The 24,100-nt window shown below is 40.6% G+C and overlaps 1 protein-coding gene across 2 annotated transcripts in view; it reads left to right on the top strand.

Moving 5' to 3' along the window:
* The window catches only part of PLPPR5 (phospholipid phosphatase related 5), a 1,037,368-nt gene that overhangs the window by 728,487 nt on the left and 284,781 nt on the right, over positions 1-24,100 (top strand). For both annotated transcript variants that reach the window (XM_085601860.1, XM_085601859.1), the window contains exon 4: positions 1,589-1,839. In XM_085601860.1, coding sequence (XP_085457986.1) covers positions 1,589-1,839 — 251 coding nt within the window. The remainder of the gene's footprint in view (positions 1-1,588; positions 1,840-24,100) is intronic.

The following is a 24,100-nucleotide window of genomic DNA, read 5'->3' as shown; positions in this document are numbered from 1 at the left end:
GGTGCGTACCCCTGTATGTACGGTGCGTACCCCCACCCCCCTATGTACGGTGCGTACACCCACCCCCCTATGTACAGTGCATACCCCCACCCCCGTATGTATGGTGCGTACCCCCACCCCCCTATGTACGGTGCGTACCCCCACCCCCCTATGTAGGTTGCGTACCCCCACCCCCTATGTACGGTGCGTACCCCCCATATGTACGGTGCGTACCCCCACCCCCCTATGTACGGTGCGTACCCCCACCCCCCTATGTACGGTGCGTACCCCCACCCCCCTATGTACGGTGCGTACCCCCCCTATGTACGGTGCGTACCCCCACCCCCTAGGTACGGTGCATACCCCCCTATGTATGGTGCGTACCTCCACCCCCCTATGTACGGTGCGCACCCCCACCCCCCTATGTATGTTGCGTACCCCCACCCCCCTATGTATGGTGCGTACCCCCCATATGTATGGTGCGTACCCCCACCCCCCTATGTACGGTGCGTACCACCCGTACATAGGGGGGTGGGGGTACGCACCGTACATAGGGGGTGGGGGTACGCACCGTACATAGGGGGGTACGCACTGCACATAGGGGGTGGGGGTACGCAACATACATAGGGGGTATGGGTATGCACCATACATAGGGGGTGGGGGAACGCACCGTACATAGGGGGGGTACACACTGTACATAGGGGGGTGGGGGTACGCACCGTACATACGGGGGTGGGGGTACGGTGCGTACAGGTACGGGGCTGTGGTATGGAGGTGGGGTACGGCACTTACACGTATGGGTGCTGGGGTACAGTGCGTACATGGGGGGCTGGGGGTACAGTGCGGATGTCTGCAGGAGGGGTGGGGAGCTGGAGGGGCCGTACGACTCGCACCCCTCGCCCAGGTGTGCCCGGGGTAGGGATGGTACACAGTTCGCTCTGTACGGGACGTTTTACATGCGGTTGTGTATTCGGACGGCGCGTTTTACATGCGTTTGTATATTCGGACGGACGGTACGGATCGTACTTGTGCGCTCGGACTTCAGTTTTACGAATCGTACGTAAAACTGTCCGGGGACGTGTCGTAGACTTTTCCTGATGTCATTCGTATGTATTTTCCACGTACAAATCGTATTTGGCCGTTTGTACGGGACTTGTACGATTCGTACGTAAAAAAATACAGATACGATTCGTACGGGAATTTTTTTTACCGGATCGGAATCGGCACCTGAGTGTTGTGTACCAGAGTGCTAGGGTTACTAGCCACACCACCTGTCCTAAGCATGCATGGGAATGCTTTACTTCACTACCCTGAGTGAATCAAGTGCTACAATGGGGTAATTGGTTTCCAGCAAAAACACAATTGTGGACTTAATATTTATAAAAACTCACATCCTTCACAATTAAAAACCCAATTTCTTACTGTGAAAAATATGATGTTATCCTTTTTACATATAGCATGGTAGTTCTGCATCTTCAAAAATATTTTACCTTTCTGTAAGTAACAGTTAATATACATTTGCCTGGCTGCAGGTTTACTACATCTTTACATATCATTATATATTAAGGATACCAATAAATTAATAATTTTTCTCTATCTTTACTTGCAGGTATTTATACTTTTGGATTATTTGCTACCGATATATTTGTAAATGCTGGACAAGTAGTGACTGGAAACCTCGCCCCACATTTCCTCACAGTTTGCAAACCCAACTATACTGATCTCGGTTGTCAGCAATATACACAGTTTATTACTAATGCACAAGCGTGCACTGGAAACCCAGATCTTGTGCTCAAGGCCAGGAAGACATTTCCATCCAAAGAAGCAGCACTGAGTGTTTATGCCGCACTCTACCTGGCAGTAAGTACAATGATGCATTTCTTTCATAATTCCTTTCAATTTAAACTAATATGTGGTGAACTATTTCCAAACTTCATGTGTAACCTATTTCTATTAAAAGGTTTTTTTCACTTGTTGCATAAATATTTTATAGCCTGATGACATAAATAATTTTAATGCATTGGGTTTTTGCTGAATGTTAACTACTGTGAAAATAACACAGTGGATTGTGCATGAAGATTAATGCACTTCAAGAATAAAGATTACATACAACTAAATGAACTTTTGGTTACAAGCTTGAATCATGTAATAAAATATTAGGATTAATACCCCACGGTATTGCGAATAGTGCTCCCACCAGCACGAAGAGATTTCTCTTCTTGCATACTTACCCAGTTTTGCCTTTGAGCGCCTGTGGATACGGCGCAGGTGGTTGAAGCACTTTGTGGATTATAATGTTAATTTGAAGTTCGACACTTGAGTGCACGTTGGCAACAATTATTTTCATATTGTTTTAATTAATGACATTTGAATATAGAAAATTGAATTAAGTGTATTATGACTGATTTTAAACCAATTTTCACCAGCCTTATGGTATTGGTTCATTGACAAAGATGAGCCTGCAATATGTTATAATTAAATGGCATGGCCATTTGAAACATATTTTGTAAGCATTGTTTATGTTTGGGTAGTTTTTTTGTGCAACTTGATCTTATCTTTGTGTGTACTCATACGTGTTTTTTCATTTTAAGAGAACAAATCTCATGACTGGAATATGCCTGCATTCCGAAGCAGTCATGACACATGTTGTATAACGGAACCACAAATGCTTTTACCATGCACGCCTTTACAACATGTCCATTACAACACATGTGCCTTTACAACATATGTCTTTACCACTAATATTTTTACCACACATGCCTTTACCACGAAAATGTAAGTATTTTACAGGTAAGTATAAGCTCTTTATATACATACACATATATAAATCTATATATTCACTGAGAAAATCAAAGGTTACAGGGACGTTATGGTTAGGCTGAGATTTCACTCATACAAAACCAATGAAATTCAGCTGTTATGGTTACCTGAGCCAACTATAACGTACGGCCCCACATTGCACTGCTTATGACTTCACATATTACATCACTCAAGACATGGTCAGTGACATCACTGATAACAGCTCAAATGACATCACTGATGACATCCACAAGTGAGTGTAAGTGTTTTCAAGAGTGTATGGGTGTTAAATATATATACTAACCTTCTATAACAATTTAATTAGTATACTAGGTGAGTGATACAACTTCTTGCATATATCATGTAAGTGGTTGGGTATGTATCCTTGTGTGTATGGATGTGTAAGTGGCAGTATGGGTGTATAAGTGGGTGTGTGAGTAGCTGTGTGGGTAAGTGGCATACTGTGTGAGTAGCAGTATTGGTGAGTACGTGGGTGTGCCAGTGGATGTATGAGTGAGTGAGTGGCTCTATGGGTGGGTAACTGGTTTTGTAGTGACCGTAGGGGTGAGTGAGTGGGTTTCTAAATGGCTGTATGAGTGAATGACTTGGTGTGTAAGTGGCTGTGTGGGTGGCTGTTTGCATGGTTGTTTGGTTAAGTAATTTGGTGTGTGAGTGGCTGTAGGTCGTTATACTTAGGATGCAGTTTCCATAGGAAGAACATTTTTTGATTTGCCAATTACTTGGGCATTCTTTGATGAATCCTTGTGAAATGTTCAAAACTACTTCAATGCTCACTTCAGCTGATATCTTGAAACTTTCGGGGTGATCTGTCAAGTAGAGGCCTAGAAAAGGGGTAGGTCCAAAAACGCTTTTTCAAGCAGAAATTTTAAACAAGGCTACAGCCAAAACTGCTGAACTGAATTACACCAAATTTGGCAGAAAGGTACCTGTTGGTCCAGAAAGCAACCTTTTTGTGAATTGGTGTAAATCCATTCTGTAGCATTGGAGCTATTCAAATAAATTTCCAGTTGTATATATAGGGATGTGAAGGCACCGTGATCCCTCACTATCTCATGCTGAGATCTGATTGGCTGCCAACACCTCAAACCAGGAAGTTTTGACTGCCATCTTGTGACTCGGTTGAACCAAGTACAAAAAATATATAAAAAAAGAAAAGGGGGCAGTGTAGAAACACCTGACTCCCAAAGGCCAAAAAAGCATTTTTTTAAAAAATCTGCAGGAGTCGCACTGGATCTACGAAGCCCACTGAAAAAAATTAAGTGCGGGCTACTGCGCTTCATTAGTAATCGGACCCCTGGATGAGACAGGTCCCTGGGGCGGTGTATACATAAAGGAGGGGGGAGCATGAGCCCCCTCCAGGGGCTTATTGTAAAAAGAGATACAGTGTTGTCTGTTAGGCAACTGCCGCAGCCCTGGGGACCGCCACCTCCCTGGGGCAAATTAAAACATTAATGCGTCAGTGCATGCCCCCCACCACATCTCCGGGGACCATCACTTCCTTGGGGCCAAAGTGATATTAGTGGGGCCCCCACCGTCCTGGTGACCACCACCTACCCGGGCAGTGAAGTCCAATGGAGGGGGGCTGTGTGCCCCCCTCCTGGAGCCATAGATGGCCCGGTGGACCACCACCCCCTAGGGGTGGCTCCTGCTACATCCCATGGTGCCCAACCACGAGAGATAGCTGTTTGCTATGGCTTGGCTGGAGCTTTACTGCTCCCGCCAAGCCATAGCAAATGCTGCTCCACTTTTAGTAAGCGAGAGCAGAAAAAATGCTCTTGCTTACTAGAAGCAGAGCAGAATTGCTTATGGACAGAGTGAGCTGCAAGTTCAGCAATTCCAAAAAGCAATGCCAGCTCCTGCAGGAAATGGGGAGTAGTCAAGTACTGCAGAGGCCTACAGGCTCACCCACGATCCCCAACGAAAATGACTGGCTTCCCTGTGTGGGACCAGGGCACCCGGTATAGAGGCCAGACCCCAGGGGACGGGGTCCCCTGTCCATAACCGGCCCAGGAGTGGGCCACACATCACTCCTTCCTTCATTTAAAATAAATTCAAAAAGAAAAAGCCCCCCTACCCATCCCAATTTTATCCCCCTTGGCCAAAATTGGCCGATGGAAGGGGTGCCATGAGCCCCCCACCCTATTCTAAAAATACCTGTCCCCAGAGGATGGGGCACCCAAGGCCCAAATTGGCCCAGGGAAGAGGGGTCATGCAGCCCCCTCCCATAATATTTGTTTTTTAAATTGCGGGACTGGCTGGTTGCCGGAGGCCTTTCCCCCTTTCTCTACCACTCTGCAAGTGCGCTTCCTGATGCACAGCTAATAGGGGAATGACATCCCCCTTAGCTGCTGAGGGTCCTATTACCTCCTCTAAGTTCCACAGAGTGCGATTGCTGTGAGGACTTCAGAGGCCACACCCCCTTTCTTCACCACTCTGCAAACAAGCCTCCTGGCACAGTACTGGTTGGGGATGAGGTCCTCCTGAATGCTAAGGGATTTTGTGGACCAAGAAGCTGAGGCATTCCTGAGAGTTGGTCGGAGGCCCTGACTCACCCACTCCGCAAACGTGACTACCAGTTGAAAAACCATAGAAATTCACTGAAAAAACAAACGTTACAGGGACGTTATAGATAGGATTCAAATAAAAAAAACTTAGTAATTCACTTGAAGAACCAAAGGTTGTGGGGACATTATAGTTAGGCTCAAATTTCCCTCATATAAAACCAGTGAAATTCAGCAGTTATGGTTGCATAAGCTAACTATAATGTGCGCCCCTGCAATGCTCTGCTTATGACCTCACATATTACATCACTCAAGACATGCTCAGTGACATCACTGATGGCATCTCAAATGACTTCACTGATGACATCATCAACAGAACCACTCACACACCTACTCAGACCCCATACAACCTCTTGAATACACACACCCACACACATATTCACATACCCATTCACAGACCCATAAAAGGACTCACACACCTACTCATTCCTAGATAGAGCCACTCACACACCCACCTACTCACTCACCTCTACAGCCACTCACACAACCGTTCACTCACCCATACAGCCACTCATATAACCAGTCACTCACCCATAAAGCCAGTGTCATAGCCACACACTCACCCATACAGCTATTCACACTCCCATGTATTTACCTATACAGTCACTCACACACCTACTCACTCACCCATTCATCCTTTCAACACAGCCACTCACTTACCCATACAAGCACCCCCCACAAACATTACATACCCATTTACACATCCATACAAGCACTCACACATTTGCTCACTCACCCATACAGCCATTCACACAGACACTCGCTCTCCAATACAGCCACTCACACATCAACTCACTTAACAATTCCCTCACTGAAACAGCCCCTCACTCACTCATTTAGCCACCTACACACCCAGTCACTCGCTCATAGAGCCATTCCGACACCTACTCACTCACCCATGGTCACTACACAATCACTTACCCACTCATGGAGCCATTCACACCGCCACTCACTCACCCATGAAGCCACTAATATACCCACTCACTCCCCAATATAACCACTCACACAGCATTTCACTCACCCACCTACTCACACACCCACTTATACACCCATACAGCCACTCACACATCCATACACACAAGGACATATAGTCACACAGCCACTCACTTAACATATGTTAGAAACAGTATCACTCAGTAATAGTGCCCCTTGTATAGTAATTTAACTTTTGCAGTAGGTTAGTATAAATGTTTAACAATCATAATCTCTTGAAAAATACTTACGCTCACTGGATGATGTCATCATGTCATAAGTGATGTCATTAGTGAAGTCACTGACCATTTCATGAGTGATGTGAGGTCATTAGCAGTGCATGGCAGGGTCGTAGTTTGCAGTTAGCTCAGGTAACTATAACTGCTGAATTTCACTGGTTTTGTATTGGAGAAATCATTTTAAATTCATAGTGTGTATTATGTATATGTATATGTGTATGTGTATATATACATATACAATACTGCAAACCTGCTAAATACTTACATTTTCATTGTAGTGGCATAAGTGGTAAAGGCATGTAAAAAGAAAATGCATGTAAAGAAGCATGCATTGTAACGGACGCACGGTAAAGGTAACGCTGGCTGGGTTGTAAAGCGTGTTTCCCATGACACACATAGTCAGAAACATTTTATCCAGGAAATGCCATACTGACAGCTCAACATGAAGTTATTTCTGGATGTCTACATGAATTGTAATTTCATATTTTTGAAATTCTCTGAAATTGTTTATTTTATATTGTGCCATTTACAGAGTGCTGTACATCACAACAGGTTACCAAAGGTCATATATGTGTGCTTGATGGAACAAAAATTCATAATAAGGAGAGAGAACTATCATTGAGATTTAGAATCTAGACAGGTGCAAGAGTTTGATCTCTACTCTGGTCCTCCTCATACATTAATCTTCTCATGCCAGGTGCTCTATTGAAAACCATCTCGACCAATTCAATATGTATGAGCATTGTGAATTGGAGATAGTCGAATTCTATCTAGAGTTATGGTTTCATGTAAGCCCAAACACTGCCACCCTGGACATGAGCCATCTGACTTTTGACCCAAGTCTTCTGTCTTTGAAATGTTGCTTTATAAGCGTGTGTTGTTGGATCATATAAGAAGAAATTGGTCAGAAGATCCTTGGATTTAATAAAGGTCCAGATTTGAGATTTCCCATAGCCGCCAAAGTCTTGCGAATGCTGAGAAATTTAAATGTAATCCATGACTACAGCAAGAGAACAGTGGCGTTATGTCAATGATGGCCTTGTTTGATACCATCTAGGCCATATTAAGCATTTTAATTGCTTGCGCCAAGCACACCTATTGAAATAACAGTGTGCCCTATTACGGTGAATGCGCTGCCACCAGGGCAGCAGCGAACTTATGCTACCCTGCGGGCAGCGCATTCATGTGAAAACATGAATAATAAGATACTGTGATGCAGAGGTGAATTCAATTAATACATCATATGTACTCATGCATTTGAAGGGAATGCAAATGACCATAGATTAGGCACAGTATAAAAAGGGGTCCCTACCAACCAAAAACTGCAAAATGAGTCTTAGATGAGAAATCAGGAAGAGATACACAACCCCTATGTACTTTCCCCGTGAATTCACATTATTGAATTATTTTCAACTACATTGTAATCAGACTAGAGAAACAAGAGTATTATATTGAGCATTGCAGAAAGCTTGTTTAGGCAGAGGGAGGAAAATATGAGCCCATATTACAAAAGAAGAAAGCTGGCAACCAATGTCTCCAACAGAGTACTTAGAATATATATATAAAAGTGATATTTTGAACAATACTGTGCCCACAGCTACAGGTGAAAGAACAATAGTCTGCAACTGTTCATTGCTAGTCATACTATTGACATTTAGATCAGTGACAGAGTATTGGAAACACAAATATCATGTGGACAGACTATTGTGTCACAAATATAGAGGACAGGAATATTGAGAAGCTAACGGCAAATAGGTAAGTATACATTTACTATTCCTAACTCCAGATCTGCATACCTTGAAGATATACATAGTATCACGGTACATATATGTGGACACTAAGTAAAACTTCACTTATCCATAGAAAATGACCAACACAATATTCTTGTCTTCGATATTTTTAACACAATATCCTGTCCCACATTATTTTTGTTTCCAATATTTTGTCTAAATGCCTGATAGTTTGGATGAAGCAAAAGACTGTGGGTGTCTTACTTGGAATGGTACAAATAGCTTTGACTCTTCAGTTGTCTGAGTGTGCTAGACATTACCCAATCACAATTTGTGTTGGTGATTTAGTATTTGGAAGGGGCATGTTTAGGGAGTCCTTTTCAAATGCCAAATCTGAATGGGATGTTTGAATGTTTTGCGACTGAATTACGGTGGGAAAACTTTTCATATTTTGCAGGCTCCTTGAAGAAGGTGGTAACCCATTTAAAAATGGGAAGAGGTCCCTAGGGGACTCCATCCCCTTTGAGAATGGAAAGAAAATAGTTTTTAAGAGCAGACAGTGTTTTGCGACTGAATTACGGTGGGAAAAATGTCATATTTTGCAGGCTCCTTGAAGGAGGTGGTAACCCATTTGAAAATGGGAAGGGGTCCCTAGGGGACTCCTTCCCCTTTGAGAATGGAAATAAAATAGTTTTTAAGAGTAGCCAGTGGTCCCATAGACAATTGCCTACTCTTCAAAGAATTAAACTGCAAAGTTAAATTTTTCTTTTTAAACACATTGGGCTTCATTTATTAGTTTTTGCCATTGGGAGTGCCCAGGCCTTCCGACTGCGATGCCCAATGGCTAAAGAAAAGGACAGGAATACGCCGTTTCTATCAGATACAACACATTCCTGTCCTTTTCCCCTGCGCCAGCGCACAATGGGCTGCCATGCACCAATGCAGGCACCTTTGCACCATGGTGCAAGGGTGCCTGTGTTGAGCAGACAATTGTTTTTGTGCAGAAAGGGAAACCTTACTGCACAAAAACAATAACAGGAGGCTTTTTCCCATTTTCTATGTGTGCTGCAGAATGCAGCACACAATGAAAAAGGAAAAACTAGGCGAAATAAAGATATTTCTCCTCGTTGTGCCTCCCTTAGGAGGCGTAAGTTTTTGGCGCTGCCTCAGATTTACGGTTTCTCATAAATCTGTGGCAGTGTCAACAAGCCATGGATGTTGATGGGAACGCCCCCAGCAACACCCATTGTACTCACCTTTAACGCAGAACACTGCCTTAAAGGTAACACTATTTATCAAGCAGCATTAAGCCAAAAAAAGTGGCTTAGTGCTGTCTGATAAGTATTGTGCAGACTCCTGTGCCAAGAAACGTAAAAAAAAATGATCCTCCAGTGGCACAAAGAGCCTCATAAATGAGGACCATCCTGTTTTCCTTTAAGTGTTTTTTTTTAAGTTTGCTTTATTAAAAAGTAATTACAGACATGGTGGTTTGCTGACTGCAGCAGGCCACCATCACTGTGATGGCTGCAATTCCTAATGGGTTCCAAATTATGACCTACCTCATTAATATGCATGAGGTAAATTTATTTGCGATCCACTAGGAATCTCTAATGAAACTAAAAGAGTTTCATACGTTAGGAACACCGATTTCCTAATTGCAATTCAGAGGGAACTGCAATTAGGATATCGGTATTCTTAATGTTAGTATATCTGGACCAAAGTACTCTCTATTCGTACTTACGGTAGGGCAATATTCCCTTAATCATCATTTTGATACTTGGGGCCATTTCAAATACCCATGTAAAATGATTTGAAAGCGTACCACAACAGTATGACTTTATGTACTGAAATATTGTGAATCAGCCCCAAAGTGTGCTTTATTCAGTACTTTCTGAAGTAGACATTTATTAGCAGGGCTCCCAGTTTTATGGTATATTTATTTTTCCCAATTTTGTCTGTATTTATCCATATTTATTTGGTGCTTATTGTAAAAAATGGAGCTGCAATGAGTATATTTACATATTTATTTACCAACAAATATTTAGTCATGTTTGAATTCCCGATGAGTTTTAGTCATTTACAGTGCAATACGATAATCTGAAATTATTTGCATTGCAGAACAGCTTAAATTTCTTTACTGCTTCAGTCATTTAAGCTTCATTAGAATTTTAACTCCCCTACCTTTCAATCTCTGCAAATGTTGACCTAGCACGCATGTTTGGCATAGTCTAAATCATCCAAAAAAATACAAATTTTCTGTATTTTTCTACATTTATAAATAAATATAGACAGAAAATAGATATTTTTCTGTCTGATTTCCTATGTAAGATCAGTAAAAACAGTCCTATTACGTTCCCCCCACTGAGAAAGTCATGCAAGCCTTCAGAGTTTTACATAGACTGCAAAGCAAAATTCAGTGCCTCAAAACGACCCCAGAGTTCCCTTGATTGGCCTTGGAGATTGGGTGTCTTTGTCTAGTGTCTTTCCAGGCATCTTTATGTTTCCACTCTGGTTTGTGGACTTGTAAGATAAGCAATTGTAGCAAATCTATGTTATGTGTGCCCTGAATACTTGTTGGCGTTCCTTTCTGGATGTTTTTGAGGAAATTTTAGGAAAGTTATTGGAGACTACTGTATTGTGTATGTTTGCATTCTGTACAGCGACAGTCCAAGATTGCTTAACTTCTGTGATTCAGATTGAGGCAGAATAGAAGACCAGCTTTATATTCTTGAACTAAGAGCATATTTTGTAGAATGAGGACTAAAAGAAAAAGAAAAAGGAAAAAAAAAAGAATAGAAGTAGTTTTGGGTTGAAAGGTTCCATTATGATTTTGGTCATGAGTTCCATTATGGCTCCTTTAAGGTTTACCTAGTTTCTTCAAAACCCTAATTTGGTACATTTTGTTATTACTCTGGTAGGGTCTGAATCCTTCTGGATATTTTGTTGTGGTCTCCTTTACTTAGTTTCCTGGATCTACCAAAGGACATGTTTCCTTGAGGTCTCTTTGCTCTTTTCTTTCCTCATCAACCGATTTTTCCAATAACTACCTGCTTTCTTGTCCTAGAGCTGTTAATGTATATACTATGGTAGAGCCATTGAGTACTGGCCCTGAAATGACAGGAGAAGTTTAGTGAGGAGTTAAATGCTTTTCATTTTCTGTAGTTATAATCTCTATTGCAGTAATCTCTTTTTTTTACTTTGGACAATTTTCTTTCAAATCATTATGAAGCTGTCTTAATTCTTTACTCACCAGAATTTTGTTTGGATTATGGATGTTTCATGTTCGTGTGTAGTCTGTCGATCCTTGAACTGGCTGTGAGTTTATTTAGGAGTTTTACAATACCTGCCTTCCTATTTGTCCTCTTAAGAATACGCATGTTAAAACAAATGTTATTTTGGGCACCAGATATTTCAGAATGTCTTTCAGCATGATGCCAACCATGTTTTTTTTTCTCTAGGTTAAAGGCATTGCTATTTTCTTTTAAATAATGAATGTATATGCATTGCATTTAATTGTAATTATAATTGTTGGTGGAAAAATGAAATGCAAAAATAAAACAAAGACATGTACATTTTGAATATAATATGACTAAATCTGAGCTGCACTTCGAGCAATACATAAAAAGAAATGACAGGAGTATGCATACATGATCCCCACATTTGATTATAGTTGGAAAAAAGTATCTCTGAGAATAAATGCAAGAAAAACAAATTGTTAGTTGAAGAGGATTCTGCTGAAGTAGAGGCAAAGCAACAGTCCAGGTATCTATTTAGGTTGGCTTATTTCAAGAGTGAATGGCAATGCCCTAATAACATACCTTCTACAACAATTACTTGACTTCTGCTGTCTCTTAAGTGAGGTTTTCTGACATTGGAATAGACTTGTTGACATCTGCATTTGGGCTTGGCTTGATTTTCAAGAAGTTTGGTATAGATTCATCTCTGGCTCTGTGGTGAGGCCCTGTCTGTCACCTCACACTGTTAGCTTACGCATACAATGTTTTGAGTTTATTTGATTTAGGCCTGTTTCTGTAGACATTTGGGGTTGTTATCAGCTCAACACCACCACCCCTTTCTTAGTGCTTGCAGCTGGAGATTCTAGCAGGATACTGTGGCTCACTGATGATTTTGCAACCTCCTACCTCTACAACAACACACAGTAGGTGATTCGTAGCTCAGTATTTTCTATCGAGCGGTATTTCTGATTTTGCCACTGCCCAGGGAAAAAAAGCATTATGCACAGGATATTATGGAACAGCTCGTACTACATTATCTGCTATCTCCCTTTTGTATGAGATTAATTTGCTAGTATAGAGTCGCAAGCAATCCAAGAGAGCAAACATGTGATGTAAGTTAAGAGGAGGCACTCCGAGAAGCCAGAAGACACAACAGAGTTTGTGGTCAATCTGTAAGAAAAAACATTTTGTTTTAGGATTGATTCTTAACTGATCATCCCACTTTACATTTTTGCAACTTCTGAGGATTTTGTTGTCTTTACTAGATGATACTTTAAAGTGCTATTGACTGTCATAGGCATATTGATCAATATAGTATCCCCTTCTAATCAATGCATGCTGCAGCATGTCCATCTTAGGAACAACTGTATATGGAATATGTATGCATGGAGAAAGAACACTATAGCATCAAGAAAAGAGTGAACTGAAGACACCAAAATGCAGAAGTTAAGTTTGGTGAGGAGTGACATATAAAGAAATCAAGCATCACACTTTCATGTTGCTTACAGCAGCAAAGTTGAATAAAGGATTCCAACCTCAACCATGTGAATCCAGGGCAGGCACCTCATCATGACATGGCCTTCGGAGAAAAGGGGGTCCATCTATGTCCTGCTATGCACAGGAGAATTGACTGATATGACAGCTGCACATTAGTTCAATCAATGTGATGTCGCAACTTACTCAGCACACCCTTTTCAATAACCTTCCCTGGGAAAGGTTTTTAGCAGGCAATTTTTAGGCCAGTAGCTCTGCAGCATCAGCAATATTTTTAGAGGAAGAGAAATGAGGCTTACTTTCAAAACAAGCAGTACAATTTCTTCAGGGAGAAAGAAACAACCTCTGAAGTTGGCCTAATCACCATTTTAACTGGCAGAATATTATTTGAATATAAGGTTAATTTCTATAAATACAAAAGGTGACATGATCACAAAGATGGAGCATCACAAACGTATTCTATGTACATGAAACACATAGCATTCCAGTGGTTCAGCAATAGTTTTCAGAATGATCTCATCTCAGTTTCCAGAAATACTAGTCACATAATACTCATTAGCATTCAAACATTTTACAGTACAGATAAACTGATGGGGTTTAAGACAATGTGTGAACACAAGAAAGAGTGACTAGGAATGGATTTTACCCAACCTGACCTTATTTATATAATAGGCTATTATTGCATTCCTTAGTGAGAGTTAAGATTTTCTATGATTTACTGAAACATTTAAGACATTTTATGATGATATTGTTTCAGTGGTAGTACCAAGTCCCTTACATCTTTCATGAATAATTCTTATTCCTGAGCACTCCTAGGAATACAAAGACTAGTCTTATCTTTAAGCACAGCCTTAAACTGAAATGATACATGAAATATCTAATCTAATGATTTCAAGAACTGTCCCACAGAATGAATAAAAATTGTAAATGTTTGAAGAATCCTTAAGGAATTAGGGAATCATCTTGTAATAGAACTGGCAAAGCTACTCTCTGGCAATACTCTTTCAATATAATTATGCCAAAATGAATTCAGAGAAAATTGTCATACACCTGAAGGGGATTACATTTCAGATTATTCAAAGTCAATGTCCTGAATGGTCTGTCTGAGTGTGAAATCCTGTTGTGCTGATGTCCTCTATTAAACATCTTTTGTTGTGTACCTTACCCTTTCCCAGTGCTTACTTCGTAAAAACATTAAGTGCCAGGATCAAAGAAAATTGTGTGTTCACAGCCAGTACACCCGTTCTGTGGTCAATGCCCACTCCAACTGAAGATGTCACTTCTAATATTCAGACTCTTTCTCTGACATAGTTCAAATATTAGCCCTTTCGTTATATGAATTACCCTACTGATCCCGGATCATTTCTGCTTAAATGCAGAAATGCCAATTTCTTTATTACATTTTTCCATTTGTTTTAGAAAGGCAGTTTGTCACATGTATGGAGAGATAATTGATCCTGAATTGTTCCAGGTCTTGTGTGAGTAGTTGGTCTAGTGCTGTTTTTGTTTGCATTTTGTTGTTTTGTAGTTTACCATTTATGACAGAAAAGAAATGACTGGTATCACGGATTGCTTGCATTGTTATAGAAAGGTTGTACTACTCTGGCAATTGATTAATCATAATCCTACAAAGAAATTCCACTTGCAACTGCCTGAACTGAGCACACTGTACACAACCCTTCAACTCCATTGTGGCTCACAAATCCTGCAGTTCACTATTCTTTAATGATACCACATGTGCCCAACACTCCTTGTGTCCACCTCTCAAGTTCATCTTTATATGTGCTATCTCCTAAAGATATTTCTAGGTGTAAAGCAGGTGTCTCCAAGAAGTCAAACACAAGCTAGGAACCTTCAGAGTAGCTCCCAGCCTTGAGTACATTTTTAATTAAGAACTGCAATGAATGAGTGTTGCATTGTCACAGAGATTCAAAACTGAAGTACTGAGGTATTTAACTCTCAAATAAAAGTTATTCTCAACTCAATATTGGAAAATGCGAACAAAATGATATTTCTGAATGCTTTTAATTGACAGAAAGTTACAAAGAAAAGTATAGTTAACTCTTCAATTTAATATTCTCCCTTTTCAAAATGTCACAATGTTACAAACAGGCAACTTGGTCCCAGTGGCTGCTGGTAGCAGAGGCCATATTTATAACTGAAAACTACAAATATTTTCTTTTAAATAGGAGAATTTTAAAATTAAGAAAAATGTTTCTTCGACATTTTGTCATAATGTTTTTCTGTACTTTAAATTAAGTCAATCAAGTCCTAATGTTTTATGAAGCGTGTTTTTTCACTTTAAATTCCTCACATTTAAACAATTGATTATATTTTTCTGTTATGAATATGGCACCATGTCTACAGGCCATTGGAAGTAATATGCCTGCTGTTAATAAAGACACTTTGACATGGTGGAAAATAAAAATTATGAGTTTTATGTAATGCATATAAACATAAAGTAAACTCTTGAGTTGAATTTTCTTTCAGTTCTAAATGTCGGATTTACATACTGCAGGCATCTTGCTCCCAGTGGCTGGTAGACATGCTGCAATATTTATAACTATAATATACAGCCATTTTTTTTAGATGGGAGGAATCCAAAGTGCAGAACAATGTTCCATCAAATGCAGAAACATGTTCCTTACCAGGAAGATTTTGGGAGAAAGTGTTTCAGCATGTTAAATTCCTCCCATTAAAAAAAAATTGTATATTTGTGTTGTACATGTAACGGTGTCACATATGAGAAAAGGTATGTCCTGTACCACAACTAAATATGTCACAGGCTCTGTCACCCATACACATAAATATTATTCATTCACACACAAGTTCATACATGCCCACAGACCATGCTCTTACTGACTCACATTGCAGTCTTATCATAGTACCCCCGGTCACAGTATTTCGTTCAAACTATTGTATCAGGTTCCATGGACATTACGTTTAAAGTCAATGAAGCTGGGTGAGGGAGAGACTGGTAAAAATGCACAAGTTACTTGCCCTTCAGTAACTCATGAAAATGTTCACTGATCAGAAGTAGCTCTCATTACAGAAAATGTTGGAGACCCCTGGCGTAGAGAGTGAAGTGATTCCCTGGTGTGGGAAATAGGGATTTGCTGCTTTAAGGCAATTTTGCAAAAGTAAACACTGGTAGGCACAGATACCCCTCTTATACGATATAAGAGAGAGACAATTCTCTACACGCCATTCAGACATTCTTTTTGTTGCGATTTCGATTATAGTGATGTGGTTGAAGAGTCACAGAAACAAGCAAGATGAAATATACTCAACTGTGAAATGAAAAGTTGAAAATAAATTGTTCTTTATGAAGGTCACAAAGAAGGACACCAATAGTAAAAACGCAGTGTCAACAGATTGATAAACCACTGTACTATATAAATTCAGATGAACTAGAATTTCATAGCCCTTATTTGGACACAGAACGGTTCACAATTAGAATGAGTTAGATTTTCAGCATACTTTTCTATTTGCATTTAGAGGTGTTTTATGGATGTGTATGGCTGGATATCTTTTGCATTGATTAGTAAAATTAAAAATACAAAAAAGGTCATATTAAAATATAGATTTGGTTATGGATCTTTTTTTCTAGTTCATAATATTGAGGGTCTTTAGGCCAGTTTGTCCCATTACGATGGCCCTTGCCCCACTTGTCCTGAAATTAAAGAAAATACATGCTTTCTACTGAAATGCAGAAAGATTCAGAGGAGAACATCAGTATGTTTGTATTTGTTTTTTTTCTGATAGATAATTAAACAAGAATCTGTTTAGTTGCATGCCATTGTTTTGACGCAGACTATTTGTGCAATATATTTTCAATATAATTGTTTTATTTTTATAAATCTTTTTTATTGATGACATTATGCGTTAAATATAAATATAAATAAAAAGTCACAGTATTGTACAAAGCTTACAGAGGGTTGTATCTCAGTTCCTTCACCTGACTAGCTACTACTAATTCACAATTATTCTATACTAAGACATACCGTTCATTCTGCAACAGAGGATGGGTCAGAATTCGACCGCGGAGGCTCACAAACATTTCCTCTATATTCATTCCACATTACCCAAATTTGCGACCATTTTTTAGGACAGCCCCTTGACTCATATATAGTTTGCTCCATCAACATACACCAGTCGAGATCTTTTTTGCATGCAGCGAGTGTCGGCGCCTCCTGTGCCCTCCATAATTTAGTGATATCGCATTTCGCTATCATTAATCCCAACGTCACCCAGGTCCTTGCTTTGTTACCAAGGTCAGTGGGTCCCCAAATATTCAGGAGGCACAATCCTAGCTTGTGTTCTATTTGGGCTCCTAATATTCCCCCTAAGCATCGGGTCACCTTGGAACAATAATGCTGATTATGTGCATACTCCCAAATGATATGTATAAATGTGCCCTCCATACCACACCCTCTGTGACAGTCAGGGCCTTCTCTGAAGCCCATTTGTACAGGTGCTGAACACGATAGGTAGGTCCTATATAGGACTTTGAGCTGTACCAGCCTTAGTCTTGAGGAGATCGCGATTTCCCCCGTAGATGCAAGGGCTTCCTGTCAGTCCTCTTCTTCCATACCTTCAACATCCCGCTCCCAGTGTTCGAGCAGCCGCTGTAGAGGATAAGTCATATTGTTAATAAATTTCTGGTATGTCAACAAAAAAGCTTTTTGGGGCATGTGGCCATTGAGGATTCTGTCCTCGAGCAGGGTAGATTCCACTTGCGATTCCCCTTTTGATATAATAGCTTGTAGTGCATGTCTGACCTGTAGGTACTGGAAATACTCTGTGTTTGCTAGTTCAAGCTCCCTTTGCAGCCGCGCAAAGGGGATCACACCCCCTTTTTGCCACAGGTCCTCCAATATAATTGTTATGAAGATTGTGCCTCTTAGAGCGTTATGCACCGTGTCAATGGTCATTTTTCTAAAAGTGCATGTTCTAAACAATGGTATTAGTACCCTGAATGTGTTTCCCCTTGATGGATTGTGTGTTCGTGTTCAAGATTGTAAAGTTAGCGAACACATTTCTCTTCATTTATGTCTCATATACACAATGGATACTCAGAATGTATTACATTTCTAATTTAAAAAAATGTCTCTTAATTGCATGATCAATGTCCAAGTCGATGTATACAAAATAAATATATAGAAAGTAAAGCAAAACACATCAAAGCAACACATGAAAGTCTGCAATGGCACAGTCTATCTACAAAACATAGACTGCTCTATGATAAACTGTACATCCTGGAATTTATATGTTATATCCTTCTAGTTTATGTGATGGGTTCACACAGCTGGATATGTGTCTACCTAAAGGAAAATAGGCAACACTAATGGGTGTAGCTTATAAGTGAAAGTGTTTTTCCATAGGTTGGTACATGTTGCATGTGCATGGTGATTTGTGTATGGTGAGTGACCACATTCAAGAATGAGCAAATAGTGGATGAATAGATGCATGAATGCATTGTTTAGTGCATGGGCAGCTTGATGTGTGAATGCATTAATGGGCACACCCATTTTTCCTCCTATTTATTCAGTCTTGCTTTCACCCACTCACCCATCCACAAAGTCACACACAATCTAACTAATCACTCAAGAGGCATTTTATATTATAGGCCAGACGGTATGGCTTTGCCAATGCTTGTTATACAATTCCATCATAGTAAGCTCTTCTAAGATGGACCTTGGTCCAGAAGGTTTATAGGCAAAACCTGATTGGGCCATCTAGAAATACTTTACCTCATTTCATACTTGTGCATACAGGGGTCTGAGCACAGCCAGTTAACGATTAGCTGCATGATTTAGCCCACTACCATCTCTGGAAATCCCCCCCTAAGCTTGATATAGATAACATGACCTGTATTCACTTGAGAGCCAATATATTTCTTGTTGTTAAAAAGCATTTTGTATAGTGTTCTGGGTTAAGTTGGTGATGCCATAGGTACCTGTGAAGAAGCAGGACACCCAAGTGTAGTGTAGAAGAGAAGGCTTATTCAAGTATCTCTGTACGTAGGAAATGTCCTATCCACAGCAGCTGCCCATAAGTAACTGGCACCTCACCCCCAAATGTTATCTTCACCATATAAGTTCTATAGTTTCTTGCTAGAGTTTCTATTTTTTATTTCTATATTCATCCTGCATCCGTAGGGTAGTGGCAGGTAAATTCAGTGCATTCCATGCTGAGACAAGCTCTTCTCCCTGACTCGCCCTTCCAGTCTGATTTGGGGATGTTCTTGTCTTAGTGTCATAAGCAGCTTGCTTCTCTTGATATCAGATGGCATACTTTTCTATGAGGAAGGTCTATGAGGAGCACATGTATAGACTGCAGAAAGGACATTTTTAACTGTTGTAGACTCGGGCCTTATTTGGATATCCTGTCTGCTGTAATACAATTGCTATAGGTCATAATGCACTTGTAATACAGAGAAGGAGATGGCTTCAGTCTTAAACTGAAAATTATATAATTATAGTCTGAGAAAACACAGCTAGAGTTTCCTTCACATGGAGAGCTTGATGTCTAACAAAGGTATCAGATCATGTATGTGTCTACACTCCAACTCATCTGTCTTTTGTGCACTATTGCGCATGTTAAAGACCTGCACTACGGTCAGTGTCGGCATGCAGTCTGTGATACTGCAGATACATCGCAATGTGGGAGTTTTGGTCTGACAAAAGAATAATGATGATTAATGCGCTGTGAAAAATAAATCTGTTCGGCGCAAATGTGCTGACCTTTTTATTGTGTCTTGCGCATGATCAGAACAACATATGCCAGTAAATAAAATATGTGACTGCACTCCCTTTTTTAACTCTTTCACTTTAAAGCCAACCCTACATCACCCACTAGATTTCAGAGCTAAATGGAAAATCCTTATGGGCCCATATCACAAAACATTGTGAATTATCACCTACAGGTTTACACCTGTGTGTATACAAATAGATTACTTCTTCATATTCACTAAATTTCATGAAGTGTACCTGTCTCAGGACATACATTTTCTCTTTTTCATGGGCTTCGGAATTTCCCCAGTGCCCAACAGTTTGCAAAGTACAATGTTCTCTGTGGAAAACATGCAACTTTCTACACAGGCACAAAGGTTTAAGCGTGCTCTTTTTCCTTACGCACCTGGGAAAGGGATCTACTTTAGCAAACGACTGGAGTAAATCTCCATCCATTTTCAGGAGTAGAAGGGGTCTGAGAGAAGTTATGGCATCAAACCCATGTCTTCCTGAGGTTCTCAACTTCCAAGATTACTCAACCCAAGAAAAGACCATGCTTCAGCCTTAAAATGTGAGTTACCCCAGCACACTTTTTCACAACAATGGGACAATCTATTCCACATGAGTATGTGGATTTATGATAGCAAAGTCACATTTTGAGAATGCCTTGCATTTGTAAATCCATTTGCACTCTTAACTCCAATTTGCAAATAGATATGTGAAACAAGTCCCACATTACACTCTTGCTGCAGCCCATTGCCACCTTTGAAGACTCTTTATTTTTGTAACAAAATACAGGATTTTTTTAAAAATACTTTTGACTTACTGAAGATAATCTGCTCTCTCAGATACAATAGTCCACCACTTGCTCTTTCTCGTCTCAATTGCTGATGAATTCTTACTGTAAACCTTGTTTTCTCCTCGTCCCCATTACCCCTGCCCTCCCTGTCTAATTATTGTGATTTGACTCACATTAAGAAACATCTGTCCCCTTGTGCATTTGTACACTGCTTGAAGGCAGGGGCCAGATATACAAATTCCTTTGTGGCCACGAACCCTACGCTCCACAGGGTAACAGGGTTTGGGACCACAAAAGAGCTTTTCACATTTTTTAAATCATTCCTGATCTCTTTAACTAGTCACCAAACCTTATGACTCATAAAGGGGTTTTCGCAACACTTTGTGAATCACACATAGGATGCGATGCGAATGGGGTGCTGCCCTCCCCTCCATGAGTCTCAATGTATGATTTATTGTTTTGTGATCACAATATTCAGATGAGAAAAAAAGTAGTGTTTAGCAATAAACGTACAGATAACTATGTAAAGAAGAACTAGCCTTTCTCAGATCATCTGTCAACAATAGGATGCGTCCAAGGATAACAAAGGCTGTAAATTTTGGAAAATTCAAAACTACAAAGAAATGTGCAACGGAGTTCAAAATAGCAATTTATTCAACAATAAAGTGACAGAAAAGAGAGTATCTGTTTTGAGGTGCATTCAATGACACGTCTGGCACTAGAAGTTCAAGTGATTGCCTCAGAGGATAATTTAATGAGGGAATTTGATGGCATGCAAAGTAGTCTAAGATGCAGGTGTGTCCCGAGCTAATCTCGTGGGCAATGCGACTATAACCTGTTTAATGACCACATTGCCCTTTATACAACTTTTCTTGTCTTGTTAGCATCTTTTGATGTCTGCTTTAATGCAGTTCCTTCAGCATTTACCTGCTTTATTGTATTCTGTCGCTGGAGATATGTTGTAAGGTTGATGGAAACGTGTTTAAAGTCAGGAAAGAATACTACACTAAGCTTATTGTAGCAGTATTTAGTAAGAACCTCCCCTGTTTAAATTCTTCAAGTAATTATGAATCCATTGACCCTGCAACCTGGCATTTTTTTCCTAAGGAATTTACCAGAATAGAGCATGGTTTCATAAAGACAAAAACTTTGAATTTTTAAGATATGTTCCTAGCATCAAGATCAGTAGCCTGCTTCCTGACACTGGCATTGAAGACAAGGATTGCTAATGAATATAGGGCCATATGTAGGTAGAACGTGTTTTCCGATTCTCTAATTGCAATTTTTAGGGAATCGCAATTAGAGAATTGCAAAACGGAATGTAGGTAGGATTAGCAAATCATTTTGCGAATCCTACATATTCCTTAATTGCGGATTGCAAATTGCAATTCACAATTAAGGAATACCTCCCCATTCATTCCTATGGGCCTAGAGGCCCATAGGAATGAATGGGAAGACATTCTCAATTTGCGATTCTCAATTAGAGAATCGCAATTGAGAATGCAATTTCAAGTGTGCCAGGGTGTCAAAAGGACACCCTGTTGCACCCTTGAAATGAGCATGGGTGCACATGTGCCACACATGCATGCCCTAAGGACATGTGTGTGCACCACATGCCACTTTGAAAAATGCAAAAATCTGCATTTTTGAAAGAAATCGCAAATTACCACCAACCTATAGTTGGTGGTAATTTGCGATTCCTTAAGCCCAAATTGCACTTTTTTGGTGCTTCTTACATTGCATTTAAGGAATCACAAAATTTGCGATTCCTTAAATGCAATTGCAAAATAAGGAATCGCATATTTAGCGAATCCTTATTTTGCACGCAGATTTGCCTTCCTACAAACCACTTAGCAAAATTGCGATCGCAAACGCCGAAATTCGGCGAATTTAGGCGTTTGCGATCGCAATTTTGCTTTCTACATATGGCCCATAGAGTTCATCTCCAAGTAAAACCAGGTGTTAGAAATTGGATTGTTGGTTGACTGAGGTGTGAGCACTGGTCAAGCAGCACCACAATTCTTGACAGGGTGAGGTACAAGCCAAGCCTAAATTAACATGTGCTCGACCCTCCAGTTGCTTGCCACAAAGCAGTCAGACTTAACTTAGAGGCAATGTGTAAAGTATTTGTGCAACACTTCAAACAGTAATACAGTAAATACCATACAAAAAGGATCCCACACCAAGTTAGAAAAATACAACTTTCTTTAACAAATAAAGGCCTAAATGGAAAGAAAAATCCAATTTGTAGAACAGTAGATATTCAGTTTTAAAGATTTTAGTAAAAATGGCGCCTACTGTGGACATCTGGTTGCACTGAACTGGAACAAAGTCACAAGTACAGGCTGACTGCGATGGAGCATGGGCCAGCTACAGGGACCCAGTTAAAGCAAACACAAGGAGATGATGGATGGAGCGCTGAAACTTTTCAGACACTCACCCCCAGTCACAGATCTGGGTTGAATCCATCATCATTCTTTAGCTCACTTCGCCATCTCAGTTCAAACCCAGATATATGCAAATTAGTCTTGAACCTGTGCCTCATGGGAACAGTCCAGCCCGAACTGCCAAGCCAGGTCTTCCCTGAACCAGAAACAAGCATCCTGGGACCAGTTTCTGGGTAACACCCTTCATCAGCCAGGCTAGCTTGAATCCAGTGGCAAAGTGAGCAAGGGTCTCACGTCTGGGCATACCCTGCCAACTTAGGGCGAACAAAGCAAACACAAGGAGTTCGGGCTCCTCTGTTCCCATTGGGCACAGGGTCAAGACTGATTTGCATATGGCTGGGTTCAAACTGGAATGGCATGGTGAGCAAAATGACAATTCATTTGGGCCCTGATCTCTGTACTGGGGTGAATATATGATATTGTTCTGCATTCTGTCCATCAATTGTTGTTTTTACAAGGACCCAGTTAAGCCTACTGAACCAACTACCTTCAATCCTGATTTGTGTAGCGTTGCGTGGATATGTGTCGAAGATGTGTCACGCAGCCAAGCCGATGGGTGTGAGGCCTTTTTGCTTTGTTGACAAAGATCCTTTCAACAAAGGCTTGTGATGCGAAGTCCAGGGGAAACATTGCACAGTAAGGGTGATGCATTAGTTCCAAGAAGCTGCTAGACTGTAGTGCGGAAGCTGGCATCATCGTTGAGGCTGCCATCGATGAGAGAAACAAGGGCCTGTGCTGAGGATACGTAGTACAGTGACGGTTCTGAATGCCGCGAGGGCTGCATCGGCGATATGTGTCTTGTCTTTGCGACTGGTCCAATCCACAGAGCAGCAGAGATGTGTATCGTCTGCCTGGAGTTGTGCTGCACTGCAGATTGTATGCTTTGAGTCTGCTGGATCCTCAGAGGCTGGCAAAGCACTTTAAGCCCACTTCCAATGGTCCAGAATTGGGCTGCTCTTATTTGGCAGGGTAAACTCACAGGGCCAGATTCACAGAACTAACTTAAGACAAAATCCTAAACTTACTACCATTTTGGTATTCACAGAAGGCGCTTACTCATTTTGGTATTCACAGAAGGCATTTACTCAT

This window comes from Triturus cristatus, chromosome 4_2 (assembly GCF_964204655.1).
Source record: "Triturus cristatus chromosome 4_2, aTriCri1.1, whole genome shotgun sequence".
NCBI classification, from domain to species: Eukaryota; Metazoa; Chordata; class Amphibia; order Caudata; family Salamandridae; genus Triturus; species Triturus cristatus.
This window is presented reverse-complemented; position numbering and strand designations above follow the sequence as displayed.